This window comes from Trachurus japonicus, chromosome 24, assembly GCF_045865225.1.
Source record: "Trachurus japonicus isolate A0001 chromosome 24, Traja_1.0".
NCBI classification, from domain to species: Eukaryota; Metazoa; Chordata; class Actinopteri; order Carangiformes; family Carangidae; genus Trachurus; species Trachurus japonicus.
Window position 1 is genome coordinate 2,921,190 of NC_140930.1, and position 18,306 is coordinate 2,939,495.

The following is an 18,306-nucleotide window of genomic DNA, read 5'->3' on the forward strand; positions in this document are numbered from 1 at the left end:
CCCGAATTAAAAAATGTTTAATCCGGGCGCAGCGCGCTGTGACGACATCTCGGCGCGTCCAATAGGAGAGGATGTAGTGGAGTCTGAAAAAAAATCAGCCGCTTGCAGAGAGAAAACAAACGACCAGACGTTCAGTTAAAGTGACGGATGCATGAAGTGAGTTGTCATCCTCCGGAGGATCAGACCAACTCTCTCTAACAGGCTGTTAAACTGCTCCCTGCTCAGCCTGACGCTAAAGTTCACCTGGAGGTGGTCGTTTTGTAGCTCCTGGCGAACATATCTTTGCATATACCCCCCCAAATCCTGTCTTGTTTGTTCGGTTGCTCAGCAACTCGCGCCATATGTGTACGCGCTGCCGCCCTGCTCTGCGCCTGTCTGCGCTGTACCTCGCGGTGGGCGCAGCGCATACCGCGTTCGGTGTGAAAGGCCCTTTAGCCTGCCTCCTACCTGAGCTGAAATCAGCAGTCAGAAGCTGATTTCATTTTAGCTCTAAACTCTGTAAATATATCACTTTATCCACATTTCAAACATGTTTAGGTGAGAAAGTAGCCGTTTAGATCAGCAGTGTGTCGTTAATTTGTCTAAATACCAGCTGTTTACAATTTTGTTCGGACGAATTTGCCGCTACTCAAGCTAGCCGTTGTGACCAACGCACTTCCGGTTACTTTCACAAAATAAAACACCCGTGGCCCTTTACATACCGAAAACCATGACGATAGAATTTGTGCTTTTACTTTGAAATAGGAAGCTAACCTACCCTCGATGTAGCTAGCTTGAACCAAAATAAAGCGTCTTAGCTTGAACCCTCCGTTTTGACCGATCTCGTCCCGTTAGCGGCATTTGACCGGTCAAGATGCCTTACCGGAGAGTTTTGTCGGCTATCTATCGGCTTTGTTTCTGAACACCGTGGTTAAACTCCTCTTTTTTACCCCCCCTCTCCACAGCGCCCCCTCCTGGGCGCCGGGAAGCGTAACTCTCTGCTGAGCGGCCGTCCCATCTGGATGGAGAAGATGGTCCTGTGTCGGGTCAAAGTCCCTCACACCTTCTCCGTCCACACCTACACGCGTCCGACCATCTGTCAGTACTGCAAGCGGCTGCTGAAGGGCCTTTTCCGCCAGGGCATGCAGTGCAAAGGTGACCGACGCTGATCGGCTCTCAACCAATCACGTTATTGATCAGAGTCAGTGGTGTAGTCTAATTTTATTTAGTGGGTAAACTGCTTTTTAGGTGGTAAAGTGTTCATACTTGTATCACTGGTGGTTCTCAAACTTTTTTATATCAAGGACCCAAAATTGACACAAATTAGGACAAAATTTTGACGCAAACACCAGAAATACACAAACAATCAATGTACGTTTAAATTAGGTGTACATTTTTTAAAGATTATAGGCTAGCGAAATTTCTGGAAAAAACAAATTCTCAAAATAAGTGGAAATATTTCTAGAAAAAAGTGGTAAAATTAAAAAAAAAAAAAAAAAGTAAAAAGTTTTTCAAAAAAATTGAGAAAAAACTGGTAAAATTTCTGAAAAGAATTCTAGAAAAAGTGAAAAAGTGGTAAGATTTTGCTAAAAAAATTTAGAAAAATGTGGTAGCCTACAATTTCTGTCCCAAAAAAGGGACAAACAATAATACAAAAGGGATAGGCCTACAATTTCTTGAAAAAAATAATAACAAGTAAAAAAGAAAAATTTAGAAGAAATTGGTAAAATTTCTTTTTAAAAAAAATGTCGGTTAAAGTGGTAAAATTTCTTTTAAAAAAAAAAAGTTAAAAAAAAAGGGATAACATTTCAGAAAAAAAGTGGTAAAATTTCAATAAAATGTTGGGGACCCCCTTGAACCCTGTCCCCACTTTGAGAACCATTGACATTTACTTTAGTTAGGTAGTTTTGTTGTACTGGGTATACTGAAATATTTATGCATTTTCAGTGGGTATACTGAGTAAACCTGAGTATCACATAGACTACACCACTGATCAGAGTGTTTTTTATCATCGTTGAGAGCCAAAGTCCATGTTACTTCTCAGTTTAAATCTCAAAGATCTTCAGTTTATTATCACATAAAACAAAGAAAAGCATAAAATTCTCAAGTTTCTGTTTGGAAAATGAAGCAGATTGACTGTTGTTTCTGTGTTGTTGTTTTTTTTGTGTAGATTGTAAATTTAACTGCCATAAGAGATGTGCAGCCAAAGTTCCTCGGGACTGTCTGGGCGAGGTCGACTTCAACGGAGGTGAGTCGGCTCAGAGGTCACTGTAAAAAACATATTCGTAAAAACAAAGTAGTAAAAACATTAATAGTAATTTTTTTTTTTTTTTTTCATTATTTTGTTTGATAATGTCAAGAAATAACAATTAAATGCATCATAATGTCTAGAAATATGCCCAAGAAATAACGATTGATTGCATAGAAGTGGCCAAGAAATAAAAGTCAATATCAAGGACTTGGTGGAGAAGATTTCTGTCCTTTCCCCAAAAAATTCAAAGCATGAAAAGCATGTGTAATCTTTTGCCTTTATGAAAAACATGACATGACTATGAAATTGACCATTATTTATAGGCGTTTTCTTGATATTACTACGCAATTAATTGTTATTTCTTGGCTATTTCTTGACATTACTATGCAATTAGTTGTTATTTCTTGGCTATTTCTTGACATTACTATGCTATTGGTTGTTATTTCTTGACATTACTATGCAATTAATTGTTATTTCTTGGCTATTTCTTGACATTACTACGAAATTAATTGTTATTTCTAGGCTATTTCTCGACATTTTCACGTAATTAATTGTTTCTTGGCTATTTCTTTGACATTACTACGACATTAATTGCTATTTCTTGGCTATTTCTTGGAATTAAGATGTAATTAACGGCCTGTAAATTACATTGTTACCGAAAAGTGTGTTTTTACTAGTTATAGTTGTTGGAACTGCAGCCTGTGTGTGTGTGTGTGTGTGCAGAGCTGCCCAGTCCCGGTCTGGACCACGAGGCCATGATGGAGGTGGATAACTGCGACGTGAACAGCGACGGCGGCCACAGCGTCGACGAGCAGGACGAGCCGTCGACGCCCGACGACAAACTCTTCTTCATCGAGGGTCCGTGTGCCGACGGAGAGAAAGACGACGAGACGCTGCGAGCCATCAGGTGACGGACGCCTCAGACCCCCAACCGCCTCATCAGATGTTTAAAGGGATAGTATCATTTTTTTAAAAGTGGGGTTGTATGATCTACAAATAGCCCCTAAGTACTTTAATTGCAGTAGAAGACTCTCTGCACTCCTCCCGTTAGCAACGCCAGCCCATAATAGCCCTGCCCAGAGATTTACAACATACAGTGTTGTGAACAGACCCAAAGAAACGGCCTATTTTCACGGCCTAAAAGAGGTTTTACCTGAAAAAAAATACACAGTTCCATTGTTCGCTATAATATAATTTTTTCCAGCCCTTCAAAGTGCAGGAAAAACACAGTTTTTATTTGGACCTTTAAACCAACTCACGTATCCCTCCGCCCAGGGTTAGCGCCCGCCGATCAGCAGTTGGTTAGGTCCAAATAAAAACTGTGTTTTTCCTGCACTTTGAAGGGCTGGAAAAAATTATATTATAGTGAACAATGGAACTGTGTATTTTTTTTTCAGGTAAAACCTCTTTTAGGCCGTGAAAATAGGCCGTTTCTTTGGGTCCGTTCACAACACTGTATGTTGTAAATCTCTGAGCAGGGCTATTATGGGCTGGCGTTGCTAACGGGAGGAGTGCAGAGAGTCTTCTACTGCAATTAAAGTACTTAGGGGCTATTTGTAGATCATACAACCCCACTTTAAAAAAATGCTACTATCCCTTTAATGGTCCGTTTTTTTTCGGACATGTTAAAAGAAATAAAACAAAATACAGAAATGGACAGACATAGCAAATAAAAACTTTGCAAAGACAACATATGAACAAAATAAAACTAAAATAAAATAATTGAAAATAAAGATAATTTGATTTTTTTGTTTGTTTGTTTCTTCATATACGAAAAGGAGTGGGAAGAAGTAAAATTTATTTACTCCCACCCCTTATTCATAAATTATCTATCAAGTTATCTAGTCATTATAGTCTATACAATAAATTACTTTATGAGTTATTTAACTGGATTTATTCTAATATATTATTATATTTATGTGTGTGTGTGTGTGTGTGTGTGTGTGTGTGTATGCAGCCCGTCCACCAGCACCAACATCCCCCTGATGCGAGTGGTTCAGTCCATCAAACACACCAAGAGGAAAAGCTCCACGGTGGTGAAGGAGGGATGGATGGTTCACTACAGCAGCCGAGACAACCTGGTCAGAGGACGCACAACAACACAACAAACACAATAAACAACAACACAACAACACAATAAACAACACAACACACATAGACGGTCATAGTTTTACGAGAATAAAGTCATAATATCTTCAAAGGGATAGTTCAACATTTTGGCAAATTGGCCCATCACCATAACCCCTATAGTCATAGCAGTAGGTTCGTTACCTTTAATTGTCGGTGCAAGCTATTTTTAGAACGGCGGAGCAGAGACGTGAGCTGCTCAGAGCTACGCTACGGAGGCTCATTATGGGATTTCTTGGTTTCCCTCATCATCAAACTCATCAAATACACAATCCAACAACTCCACAACGCTCTGGTGGACAAGTTGTGAGCTGCACATTCACCACGCTATGAGATAATAACACAACGTTACCACACAGAGTTGTTTTAGAGGGAAATTCATGCAAAACCGCTGATGCGCGTTGCCTTCAGGGACAGTTTTTCATCAAGCAGTCTCTGTATTTACCTCTAAAACAACTCTAAAACGACCCACATTGTCGTCAGTATCAGGACTTTGAAAAGAATATGGAAGAAAATGCATCTGATCCACAGAAAGAACCAGAACAACCTACTGTACCGTATCCACTTACTGGTACAATTACAATGTTTTTCTCGTAGATTTCTGACTTTTTCTGATAAAATTGCCACTTTATTCTCATAAAATTCTGTGAATTTTTTATGATTTTTTTATATGATCATCATAATCGTATCATATCATATCAATAAAAATGTCAATCATTTTGTTAACTCCTAACATGTGTGTGTGTGTGTGTGTGTGTGTGTGTGTCTCTGCAGAGGAAGCGACATTACTGGCGGCTCGACAGCAAGAGTCTGACTCTGTTTCAGAACGACAGCGGAGCCAAGTTTTACAAGGTGAGAGCTGCCGGAGCTGAGCCGGAGTTTAACCAGAATCTGATTTGATTTGTCCTCTGAATGAGTATATTTCTTGGGGGAGGTGCTTCTTATAAGCCCATGTAGGGTTTTTTAACCTCTCTTGCACTTACTATTCTTCTTTCATTTCTGTTTTTTGTAATTGTCGTTTTTTATGGTGCAAATAAATAAATACAAATACAAATTTCAGTTCGCTATCGGATCAGTAGGTTCCCTCCTGATGGCGCCTCATATTAGCACCGTCTGTAATGAGAAATAAAAAACACCAGAGCTCCAATGAAGACTCGACCAGGTGCATTAGTCCGTATGTGAGGCGTTCAGGGGGCGTCTGTAAAGTGTAGCATCTTATCCATAGTGGATGAGGCATTACAGGAACATTTGTAAATTGTAGCGTCAACCTATCAACCTATCAATGAAAATCTGTAAAACGCATGGATCATCACAGCAGCTTTTAACAATGGATCATCACACAAACTGACATCCGTGTTATAAAAGCCAGCGTTAATAGATCTATGCGTTTATACCGCAACTATGACAACGACTGAAAACCATGGAAACGTAAACGTAACAATTCCACCGGAAGTGCAAAACCAGCTTCTGGTTTTGACCAGAGATGACGTTCGGAAACTTGTGGATAGTCGGCAGAGAGAGAGGCGTTTGGGGACATCTGTGAATCTCAATTTTGTGGCAGTAGTTTGCATGAGAGGCGTTCAGGGGACGTCTGTAAAACAGTCCATCACTGCAGGTTAATCAGTTATTTATTTATTTTTTAATGTTTTTTTTATACTTTATTGCAGGATTGCACAAGTCGTTGGTTCATGTTACGTTACACATCTTTTTAGATCCCACAAAATGTATGCAATTTGTAGTGAGAAACCTCAAAGAAATGAAAAAGTTCATGCTAACAGAAAAAAAGGAATAATAAAGGAAAAAAAAAAGTTATTTATTGGGGACTATTTTTCGTGGCGGATTAAACGGAGGCTGTGGTATTGATCATAGACTATTGATCGATTATTTATAACGTTTTTGTCCATAAGTTTCCTTTAAATCGATTCTCAGCTCTGAGTTAAACCAGTGTGTTGGTTTCAGGGTTGAACTTTCAGAGACTTTTCCCTGCGTTTCTCATTTGGAGGCTTATTATTATTTTTTTGGGAACAGGAAGTGATGACGTCACCGTGACGACGGGTCAGAACGGGTCAGAGCAGCTGATTTCCCTCCTTTCATCTCGACCCCGCGACCTTTAGCTCAAAGCGCCGCGGAGGAAACCGTCCTTTGAAGCGAAAGTGAGAGGGAAGAGGGGGGGTGGGGGGGGCGGTGGGGACGGGGGGGGGGCATCTGTGGCGTTCGCTTCCCCGCTGCCGCCGCTCTGACTCGCCACCGCAGCCCGGAGCGTCGGCCTTTAATCAGAGGTTGAATGGATGCTGATGGGAGGGTGTGGTTGGTTGGTTGGTTGGTTGGTTGGTTGGTTGGTTGGTGGTGGTGGAAGAGGAGGAGGGAGGCAGAGCAGGGCAGGGGTAAACATGGACGTTTGGGGCGTTAAAGGGATAGTTCAACATTTTGGCAAATTCTCCTATCATCATAATCATGTAACATTACGTGACATTACAACACATGGAGAAAACACCCGGAACTACTGGTGCTTTTGAAATCCCTCCGCCCAGCAGCCGTGACTGGAATCTAGTTCCGGCTGTAGTTACGTCTAAAACAACTCATTCTCTAATGTTACATGATTATCTCATAGCGTGGTGAATGTGCAGGTCACAACTTGTCCACCAGAGCGTTGTGGAGTTGTTGGATTGGGATTTTAAAATAAGATAAGATAAGATAAGATTACACTTTATTGTCAGATCACTCTGAAATTTGTCTTGCGTTGTGTTTCACACAAATAATAAACAAAATAACAAAAGCATAACATTTACAGAAAGCATAAATGTTACTCTCAAACGTCACATTTAAAGAAAAACACAAACTACCTCCTAACTCTATTCACAACATAAATGATAGGAAAATTTGCCAAAATGTTGGCATATCCCTTTAAGACAACACAGAGCTCCTCTCCATCTCTTCTTTTCTGTTTGATCTGACAGACTTCAGTGGTTTTTTTGAGGGGAGGAAAAGGAGGAGGAGCTAAAAGCAGAGAGAGTCAAAAAGCTTCTTAAAGGGATAGTTCACCCAAAATTAAAATTTCAATGTCCATATGTCTTCGTAACAAAAAGACACACCAAAAAACATCCAAATACCTCCATGCTGCGAAATTGTCCCGAAAAAATATATAGACTTATTTAATTTTTTTCGGGACAATTTCTCATGTCTGGGCTTCAATACAAGACGGACATTGCATACGAGCAGCATGGAGGTATTTGGATGTTTTTTGGTGTGTCTTTTTGTTACAAAGACAGTTGGTATCCATTAGCAACCGTTATATGGACATGCACTGCTACACCGAGACCCCCTGTAACTCAGAGAAGCCACGGAGGACTCTGAAACTTCTCCCAGCCCTTAGTCCACATGAGGGGGAGGAGATGATGAGTAGAGAAATTCCAATTTTGAGTGAACTATCCCTTTAAATCTACCTGACCCGCGCCCTGAGTGACCTTTTGACCTTGTGACCTTTGACCTCTCTGTCCGCCCTTCAGGAGATCCCGCTGTCTGAGATCCTGCAGGTGGAGCCGGCCCAGGACTTGGGCAGTCTGCCGGCGGGCAGCAACCCCCACTGCTTCGAGGTGATCACGGGCAGCGTGGTGTACTACGTCGGCGAGGACAACGGCGGCCTGCACCACAACCCCGCGCTGGCGGCGTCCGGCGTCGGCCGCGACGTGGGCCGCGGCTGGGAGAAGGCCATCCGGCAGGCCATGATGCCCGTCACGCCCAAGGCCAGCGTGGTGACGGGGCCGGGCCTGGGGAAGGACCACAGTGAGTCACACACACTTCATCCGTCTAATGAGGCGTTCAGGGGACTCCTGTAAATTGTAGCATCTACGTACGACTTTTAGGGCTTCTCAGACTTTTTTACATCGAGGACCCAGGGACGACGGACCCCCATTGGACAAAATTTTGAAGCACACACCAGAAATACACAAATATTTGTTGAAGAACATTACTTTTTTAGTTAATGTATACGTTCGAATTAGGGCCAATGGCGTGAGACATTTCTGGAAAAAAGTGGTAAAAATTCTAAAAAAAAAAAAAAGTTACAAATTTTCGAGAAAAAAAGTGGTAAAATTTCGCAAAAACAATTTTAGAAAAAAGGGAGAAAATTTCTCAAAAAAGTAAAAAAAAAAAGCCAATTCTAGAAAAAGTGGTAAAATTTCTGAAAATGAAAAGTTGAAGAATAATAATAATCAAAAAAATGTTACAAAATTCTAGAAAAAAAAGTTTTAAAAAATTCTAGAAAAAAATGGTACATTTTTTGAAAAAAGTGATAAAATTTCTCAAAAAAGTTTTTAAAAAAAGTTTTAAAATTCTAGAAAAAAGTGGTAAAATTTGAACCCACTTTGAGAACCGTTGGTTTAGGGGACATCTGTAAAGCGTGGTGACGGGGGAAGGACCACAGTGAGTCATAGACACTTCATCAGTCTGGTGGTGGTGGATGAGGCGTTCAGGGGACTCCTGTAAATTGTAGCATCTATCAATAGTTGAGTTCAATGAGGCATTGATTTACATCTGTAAATTGTATTGTCTGCCTGTAATGTGCCAGGTTGTTTCTAGGAAATCAGTAAATTGTAGCATCTACAATTCACTTCCACGTTTAGGGCAGTGCTTCTTAGACTTTTTTACATCAAGGACCCCTAACTTGACACAGATTAGACGACGGACCCCCATTGGACAAAATTCTGAAGCCAGAACTCAGAAACACCAGAAATGCACAAATATTTGTTCTGAGACTGAAGAACGTTACTTTTTTAGTCAATGTATACGTTCAAATTAGGGCCAATAGCGTGAATTTTCTGAAACATTGTAGAGAAAATTCTAGAAAAAAGTGGTACGATTTCTAAAAAAAAAAAAAAATCTAGAAAAAAGTGGTACAATTTCTAAAAAAATAGTAAAAAAGTGAAATAATAATAATAATCAAAAAAGTGGTAGAAAATTCTCCCCAAAATAAGTTTAAAAATTCTAGGAAAAAGTGGTACATTTTTGCAAAAACTATTTTTGAAAAAAGTGATAAAACTTCTCAAAAAAGTAAAAAAAAAAGAAAATTCTAGAAAAAGTGGTAAAATTTCTAAAAAAGAATAAAAAAGTTAAATAATAATAATAATCAAAAAAATTGGTAAAAAAAAAATTCAAAAAAATAAAAAAAAGGTTAACAATTCTCAAAAAAAAAAAAGTTAAAACAAATTCTAGAAAAAAGTGGTAAAATTTCAAGAAAAAGTTGGGGACCCCCTTGAACCCACTTTGAGAACCACTGGTTTAGGGGACAAATGTAAATTGTAGCACTACATCTTGAGAGTATTTCGGGGATATATGAGGCGTTTAGGGTACATTACATAAAACAGCAGGCCACTGTCATTTCATTATTTTGGGGGGACTATTTTCTGTGGCGGATTAAACCATATCATTACCAGACTTTTCCCTGAACAAGTGAACGCTACATCTCTGTATGAGGAGACGTTAAAACTTGGATTCTGACTTTAATAAATGCTGATCTCTGATATTTATTGATCAGTGATATTTAACACCACAGCAGATTGTAGGCGACTAGTTTTCATGCTGTGACCCGGCGGCCGAGTCATTCCTCAAATCAGATTAGACTCCGATATGTTTTTATGTTTTAATGGACGTGTGGATTTGTGTGCGAAGAGCTTCCAAATATTGTTTCAGGAGGCGACTGTTACACAACCACACACACACACACACACACACTGACATTTTAACGTGATTGAAGGGATTTCAGAGGATTTTCTGCTCTGATTCGTCTCAGGTTAAAGCATCTTTTTGTCTGAAAATAACAGAAAATGAGATTTTCCTGCACTAAACGACTGGCATTAACCAAAAAAACAAACCATTAGCTATTATGAAAAGACTTTAATACAGTAGAAGAGGCCGTCGGCTGTTTCCCACCTGTTGAGTAATTAATGTCGAGCTTCCGCTTCTGTTCGTTAATGGACGTTTTGTTTGGTGATGAAATTACAGCGGATATCAATAAGTTAATGGACAGATGATGTAACGAGGCTTTTTGTTCCTTTAACCGTCTCAGTGACAAACGGTAAAACACTCGACCTTCGTGACTCTGATGAAACAACAACAGACAGGAGTAAATAAAAAAAACCATAATAGACAAATGTTACAGTGAATTATCTGTAAAGTAGGCCTACTGTACACTCTCTGAACATTTGTGTCAATAAAGTTACATAAACTTTGAACAGTGATCCAATAGTTAGTAAATCAGCAGACACGCAAACAGTAATGCTGCGTTCACTGTCAGCAGGTTCCCTTTGTGTTCAATATTTAAACATTAAAATAATGTTTTATCATCATTGTTTCAAGTGCTTTTATGTTTTATATCAAATTATTAGGCTATTCATAGTTTTTCACAATAAAAGCACCCAGGGCTCCATTTGGATTCTGCTTCCTGAGTCCTCTGAAGGCTTTTATTGTGAAGTTTCTAAACTGTAATGAGATAAAAAAAAAACAGAATATTGTCTTAAAGGGATAGTTCACGCAAAATTCAAATTTCTCCGAGTTCCAGGGGGTCTCCGTGCAGCACTGCATGTCCATATAACGGTTGCAAATGGATACCAACTGTCTTCGTAACAAAAAGACACACCAAAAAACATCCAAATACCTCCATGCTGCTCGTATGTAATGTCCCTCTTGTATTGAAGCCCCGACATGAGAAATTGTTCAGAAAAAAATTAAATAAGTCTATATTTTAAGCTTGTTTGTAGCGGAAGCTCCCAGTGTTGCTCTGCCGGAATCTCGCGAGATTTGGACGGACCAGGAAGAGCAACACTGGGAGCTTCCGCTACGAACAAGCTTAAAGGGACAACGAGGAGTTTTGGAAAAGCGAAGTGTTTTCACACTACATCTACTGTATGAGCCTCCGCACCGTGAAATTCTTTGACCGGCGCAAGACAGACTCATGTTTTCATTCATCAAGAATTAAAGTCAGAGGTTGGAAGACGATCACATACCGTCGTAGTTCCGATCATAAACGGAGATTCGGCGGCGTTATTCTCATGACTCGCCACGAAACCGAAAGTAAAGAAACGCTGGTCGGCTCGCCCAGCATTTCCACCACCACTAATAATAACAAAATAACCATAGAGACAAAACCATAGATTTATCTAAAATGGACCATTAACAAGTGGTAACGGAGATTCATCCACATTAATATGAGACTTTTTTATAACCAAATAGAAACTCCTCGTTGTCCCTTTAAAATATAGACTTATTTAATTTTTTTTCGGAACAATTTCGCATTTTGGGGCTTCAATACAAGAGGGACATTACATATGAGCAGCATGGAGGTATTTGGATGTTTTTTGGTGTGTCTTTTTGTTACGTAGACAGTTGGTATCCATTTGCAACTGTTATATGGACATGCACTGCTACGCCGAGACCCCCTGTAACTCAGAGAAGCCACGGAGGACTCTGAAACTTCTCCCAGCCCTTAGTCCACATGAGGGGGAGGAGATGATGAGGGAAATTTGAATTTTGGGTGAACATCCCTTTAAATAATGTTTTATCATTATTGTTTCAAGTTATGTTTTATATCAAATTATTATTCATAGTTTTTCACAATAAAAGCACCCAGGTTTCCCTTTGGATTCTGCTTCCTGAGTCCTCTGAAGGCTTTTATTGTGAAATTTCTAAACTGTAATGAGATATAAAACAGAATATTGTCTTAATCTAATCCCTGAACTTCCTATACCGTCAACGTGTTTGTCAATAAAGTTACATAAACTCCCTGATGAGTGATGACCTAAGCGGTGACCTAGATATCAAACGGCAGCCCACCTACATCAGACCGAAGGAATCGACCGCAGAGCGATGACCCGATCAAACCCCCGGCCCCCGATCTGAAATCAATACCGGCTCATCAGTGGAAACTCAGCGGCCGCGGTGGGTTTCCTCTGCTCAGAACGCGCCCTCGGCTTCCTAATGTCAGGCTGGATTAACACACACACACACACACACACACTCAACCCACACTGCAAAAATTCAAAATCTTACCAAGAATATTTGTCTTATTTCTAGTCAAAATGTCATTTCTAGTCAAAATAAATCTAATTCTACTTAAAATAAGACTAGTCACATTTAAAAAGTAACTTGTTTTTAGAGACTTTTTTTTTAACATTATTTTTTATTGACATTTCAAATGCATTTCAAACTCAACGTTAAATGTACAAACATTTTCACCCATATCCCCTCGAACAGACAAAAAATAAAAATAAAAAAGCAAATGGACAGTGACATCAGACATCAGACTAATGGAGTAAATTAAATAAATAAATAAATAAATAAATAAGAATAAAATGGGACAAAAATAAATAAATTAAATACAATTAAATTCAATTAAATTAAATTAAATTAAAGGCAGGATCATTTCATAACCTGTTATTCAGACAGTGTTATCTGTTTCATTGGTCATGATCAATTCAAGTTATCAACTCCTTCTTCCATATTGCCAGTGATGGTGGTTCTACATTTTTCCAATATAGTGCAATCACTCTCCTTGCATGGAGAAGTCGTTTTTAGACACTTTTTAAAAAAAAATTTTCAAGCAAATTTTCCACTTTAAATAAGTAGAAAAATCTGATAGTGGAACAAGTTTTTCTTTCTTATTACAACTTGCTTTCACTGGCAGATTTTCTACTTATTTCAAGTGAAAATGATCTAAAAACAAGTTCATTTTTAGGTGATGAGTCTTATTTTGAGTGCAAAGCGGATTAGTTTTGACTAGAAATGAGACATTTTAACAAGAAATTTTGAGAGATTTTGAGTTTTTGCAGTGCAGAGAGAGAGAGGAGACAGAAAGGAAACAGGGGCTTTTATTTTTGTGAAATCTGGAGAATGATTTGAGGGCTCGCTGCTCTTTGATGTCGCGTTGAACAAACACCACGTCGGTTTGATCTCTCGGCTGGAAACGAGACGAGACCTCCTCACGTCTGGTTCTCCGTCCAACAAGGAAACGTAGGAAATGAGATTTTAATGATTTGAAAGGTTAAGAAAATAAAAGCCCACACGTCTGACACTCTGTACTTTACTGTCTCGTGTCTCCTCAGAGGAACTCTCTATCAGCATATCAGTGTCCAACTCCCAGATACAGGAAAATGTGGTAAGTCTTTTCTATGGTGGCCTAACTAGTTTACCATTTAATTAATTTAAAGTGATAGTTCAACATTTTGGCAAATTGGCCCATTGCCATAATCCCTATAGTCATAGCAGTAGGTTCGTTACCTTTAATTGTCGGTGCAAGCTATTTTTTAGAATGGCGAAGCAGAGCCGTGAGCTGCTCAGAGCTACGCTACGGAGGCTCATTATGGGATTTCTTGGTTTCAAACTCATCAAATACACAATCCAAAAACTCCACAACGCCCTGGTGGACAAGTTGTGAGCTGCACATTCACCACGCTATGAGATAATAACACAACGTTACCACACAGAGTTGTTTTAGAGGGAAATTCATGTAAAACCGCTGATGCGTGTTGCCTTCAGGGACAGTTTTTCATCAACAGTCTCTGTATTTCCCTCTAAAACAACTCTGTGTGGTAACGTTGTGTTATTATCTCATAGCGTGGTGAATGTGCAGCTCACAACTTGTCCACCAGAGCGTTGTGGAGTTGTTGGATTGTGTATTTGATGAGTTTGAAACCAAGAAATCCCATAATGAGCCTGCGTAGCGTAGCTCTGAGCAGCTCACGGCTCTGCTCCGCCGTTCTAAAAATAGCTTGCACTGACAATTAAAGGTAACGAACCTACTGCTATGACTATAGGGATTATGGCAATGGGCCAATTTGCCAAAATGTTGAACTATCCCTTAATTAAATGTCTTCCTCTAATCTGACTCTTTCTGCTCTTTCTCAGGATATCAGCTCCGTGTATCAGATCTTCGCCGACGAGGTCCTCGGCTCTGGACAGTTTGGGATCGTCTACGGAGGTGAGGCTGAAACAAAAACCTTCTTTTCTGTGCTTTTATTGTTGTGTAGATAGTGAGTGAACTTCCTGTCGTCTGCAGGTAAACACAGGAAGACGGGCAGAGACGTGGCCATCAAGATCATCGACAAGATGAGGTTTCCCACCAAACAGGAGAGTCAGCTGAGGAACGAGGTGGCCATCCTCCAGGTACGACTGTTATGTCCACCGTTAATACTCTGGAGTAGTTTTTTATTCCTCAAAGTGCATCTGGAGACCCAGGAGGCCGGTTCGTAGTCCAATGAAAACTTTATATGAGTGTCAATAGGGCCCGACACAAAAACATCCATAAAACTACACAAAAACCATTTAATCTTCCTCCACACTGCTCGTCCACTGCAATCGTGAGAGTGCGAACCAGGAAAATTCAATACAGGACTGTTTAGGCTGTAAAAATGTCCTAAATGAGGTAGTTTCCAGTGAACTCTGGACTATCTCCCTTCAGGACACTTGGATTGCAGTGGACGGGCAGTGTGGAGGAATATTAAATGGTTTTCGTGTAGTTTTATGGACGTTTTTGTGTCGGGCCCTATTACTCTCATATAAAGTTTTCGGTGGATTACGAACCGGCCTCCCCTGAATTTCATTTTTTGGTGAACTATTCCTTTAAATCAAGTCAAACCAGGTCTGATCCTAAAGTGTAAACAAACCACACACACTGTTAAATGACTCATCTTGGACAATCTCGTCAAATTTTCGTCTCGTCTTGTCCCTGACAGAACCTCCACCACCCCGGCATCGTGAACCTGGAGTGCATGTTCGAGACGCCCGAGCAGGTGTTCGTCGTCATGGAGAAGCTCCACGGCGACATGTTGGAGATGATTTTATCCAGCGAGAAGAGTCGACTCCCTGAACGCCTCACCAAGTTCCTGGTCACTCAGGTCAGTGGCGACACGTTTTCGTAATGTGATGGAAAGTCCTGAGGGAACTTCTTCAACTTTGGTGATAATTAAAATTGAATTTGAGCCGACTATGGGTCTTAAAATTTGTGTAATAACTCATCTATCAGACGATGTAGCCCAAACTTTGTGCAAAATTCTATTTTTGAGTAAATCTGGGATGAAAGTGGGGTAGATTTTTTTTGCATTGGATAATGCAGGCACATAAATTATGCATCACTTTGCTCACGATTCATCAGCCAATTGGATCAGTCATCTGTCAATCAAACGTCTTGAGAAAAACGAGGAGAGACGTCCACCACCACCGACACAAACTCTCCTCCGTCTCTACTCCTCTCTCCTCCTCCGGATCCCTGCGCTCCATCACTTAGCCTCGCTAGCTAAGTTAGCAAGCTATAACGTAGCTAGCCAACTAGCTAACAGTGGGGAGCATACGTCAGTCCCACCGCCCAAACGTCCGACGTCCGACCGCTCATTTCTCCCACTAGTCATTAATCCCAGTTATTATGGTGTTATGTTTAGGTTTAAGGTTACTTAAAGCAGAAGTAAGCGATCCGGTGGCTTTGTCTAACTTCCTGTCAGCAGATGGAGTTAGCAGTCCCCGCCCTCGTCCCTACGTCACCACATTCATCATTGCATCCCTTGGCTGCACACACAGAGAGGACTGCCCCTTTATGCCGTTCTCTCTCCTCATTGGATAAAGGTTGTAGGATACAAGGAAAGTTTTCTCCTCGGCTTACAGCAGAGCAGAGTGACTGACAGACCCGTGTTTCAGACCAAACACTCTATAGAAGTGATTGCTGCTTAAGACTTATATTAACACAAACATTCACCTTACTTCTGCTTTAAGTCGGAGAAATAGGAAGTAGGACAGACGTCATGCTCCCGCTAACAGTTAACTACGTCAAAGATAAACCGTCATTGGCTATGTTAGCTAAACATACTCGCACACACACACACATACACACACCGAGCTCGGTCCCGCCGCCAAACATTGAATATTACGCCCAATCAAATTTGTTTTCCTTACTCGAGTAAACTCGTGCGGCAACTCGTGGAAGGAGGCGCGACAAACAGGCCAAACAGCTTTTTCTGAACACCTTTAATTTGGACTCAAGGATGATGAACGGTTTGGAAAAGGATCAATGGTCAAGGTGGAATATATTTGAAGTCTGGAGGGAAACCCTACAAATTTGGTGAAGGTCATATTGAATGTGATCTCTCAGAGGAATCCCATCAAAATAGCACAAACATTGACCTGGCAAAGGTAAAATCTCACTGTGACTTAACACAAAACGCAGTTTTTTCCTCATGAACCCAACATTTCTAGAACTCCTAAAGTGAGATTATGGACTCACACTGAGATCTTCTTAGAGGTTTGTTTTAAATCACTGACAACGTTGTGTCCTCAGATCCTCGTGGCCCTCAGACACCTTCACTTCAAGAACATCGTCCACTGTGACCTGAAGCCGGAGAACGTCCTCTTGGCCTCGGCTGAACCTTTTCCTCAGGTCAGAGCAACACAACAAGAAGCTGAAGTCATGGTTTCTTTTCAACAAACGTTCACTTAGAGGTCTTCACGGGTCCAATTTGACGGACCCGAACCCAAATGGACCCGAGAAAATTGTGCCCGGAGCCGACTGGACCCGAGCTGTTACTGTAAATATGAGCTTAGTGGCACCCTAAAAAACCCGTGGACATGAAATGTCTGAGTTGCTTTATGATTTAATACAAGTTGTCTAGCGTTAAATAAGACTTGTTTTTATTAGCTACTACTTTCTGTTTCTTACCTAAACGTAGTCTTCTTCCGCTGCCAGCCCCCCCTGGCCATAAAGTGATGTAAACAGAAATAAATCCACGTTGCCATTTTCTTGTTTAGATGGTCATGTACTGTAATCCTTCTTCTTAGCCGTTGCTAACGCCAATCCACCGCTCATTTCCTCTTGTTTAATTAACGTTATAATTTTGGAGTTTCCATGTGCTTTGCGGAGCATTACGTTACCGCGGTAACAACGCGCTACGGCAACTCGATTGTTTAACTATTTTGAACCATTAACCATAACGTTACGTTAATAAACAAACTTTTTAACTGCCCCGAGTCCTGACCTAGGCTCTAACTTTAGCTTGAACTGTCACCTTTGACGTCATCATAAGAGTCGTGTAGTTGTTTTCATCACGTGGGGGGGACGGCGGGGGTGATTGACAGCTGTGACAGCCAATCGTTGGGTCCTCTCGGGTACTGGCCTTTCACAATAAGAGCCCCGAGCCCCGAGACAAACTTTCCTGGTTTTCGACCCGGCCCCGGTGTCACTTCTTGTGAATGGACCCAAGACCCGAGCCGGGTCGGAACCTCGGGTTTTCGGGTTGCCGGGTTTTTCCAAAGACCTCTACGTTCACTCCTTCTTCTTCTTTTTTTCTCTTTTCCTTCCAGGTGAAACTCTGTGACTTCGGCTTCGCCCGTATCATCGGGGAGAAGTCTTTCCGCCGCTCGGTGGTGGGCACCCCGGCCTATCTGGCGCCGGAGGTTCTTCGCAGCAAAGGCTACAACCGCTCTCTGGACATGTGGTCGGTCGGCGTCATCATCTACGTCAGTCTGAGCGGGACGTTCCCCTTCAACGAGGACGAAGACATCAACGACCAGATCCAGAACGCCGCCTTCATGTACCCGTCCAACCCCTGGAAGGAGATCTCAGAGGAAGGTACGAGACGAGACGTTCAAGGCCTCGTCGTGTTGCGTTCAAAACAACTCCGAGGTCGGAATTCCCAACTCGGAAATTTCCAAAATTTCCGATATCATTGCGTTCACGCTGCAGAAACTCGGACGAGAAAAAACATGGATACACAAAGGAAGTTTGGCGTATTGTGGCTTATAGCTTAAAGGGATAGTATCATTTTTTTTAAAGTGGGGTTGTATGATCTACAAATAGCCCCTAAGTACTTTAATTGCAGTAGAAGACTCTCTGCACTCCTCCCGTTACCAACGCCAGCCCATAATAGCCCTGCCCAGAGATTTACAACATACAGTGTTGTGAACAGACCCAAAGA

The 18,306-nt window shown here is 41.0% G+C and overlaps 1 protein-coding gene across 1 annotated transcript in view; it reads left to right on the plus strand.

Annotated features, from left to right (window-relative positions):
* LOC146961138 (serine/threonine-protein kinase D3-like) overlaps window positions 1-18,306 on the plus strand; it is a 54,797-nt gene that overhangs the window by 32,418 nt on the left and 4,073 nt on the right. Inside the window, exons 6-17 of the mRNA XM_085770748.1 lie at window positions 945-1,134; window positions 2,150-2,227; window positions 2,954-3,137; window positions 4,188-4,311; window positions 5,132-5,209; window positions 7,864-8,140; window positions 13,453-13,505; window positions 14,255-14,327; window positions 14,406-14,512; window positions 15,082-15,243; window positions 16,674-16,772; window positions 17,693-17,960. Coding sequence (XP_085626874.1) covers window positions 945-1,134; window positions 2,150-2,227; window positions 2,954-3,137; window positions 4,188-4,311; window positions 5,132-5,209; window positions 7,864-8,140; window positions 13,453-13,505; window positions 14,255-14,327; window positions 14,406-14,512; window positions 15,082-15,243; window positions 16,674-16,772; window positions 17,693-17,960 — 1,693 coding nt within the window. The remainder of the gene's footprint in view (window positions 1-944; window positions 1,135-2,149; window positions 2,228-2,953; window positions 3,138-4,187; window positions 4,312-5,131; window positions 5,210-7,863; window positions 8,141-13,452; window positions 13,506-14,254; window positions 14,328-14,405; window positions 14,513-15,081; window positions 15,244-16,673; window positions 16,773-17,692; window positions 17,961-18,306) is intronic.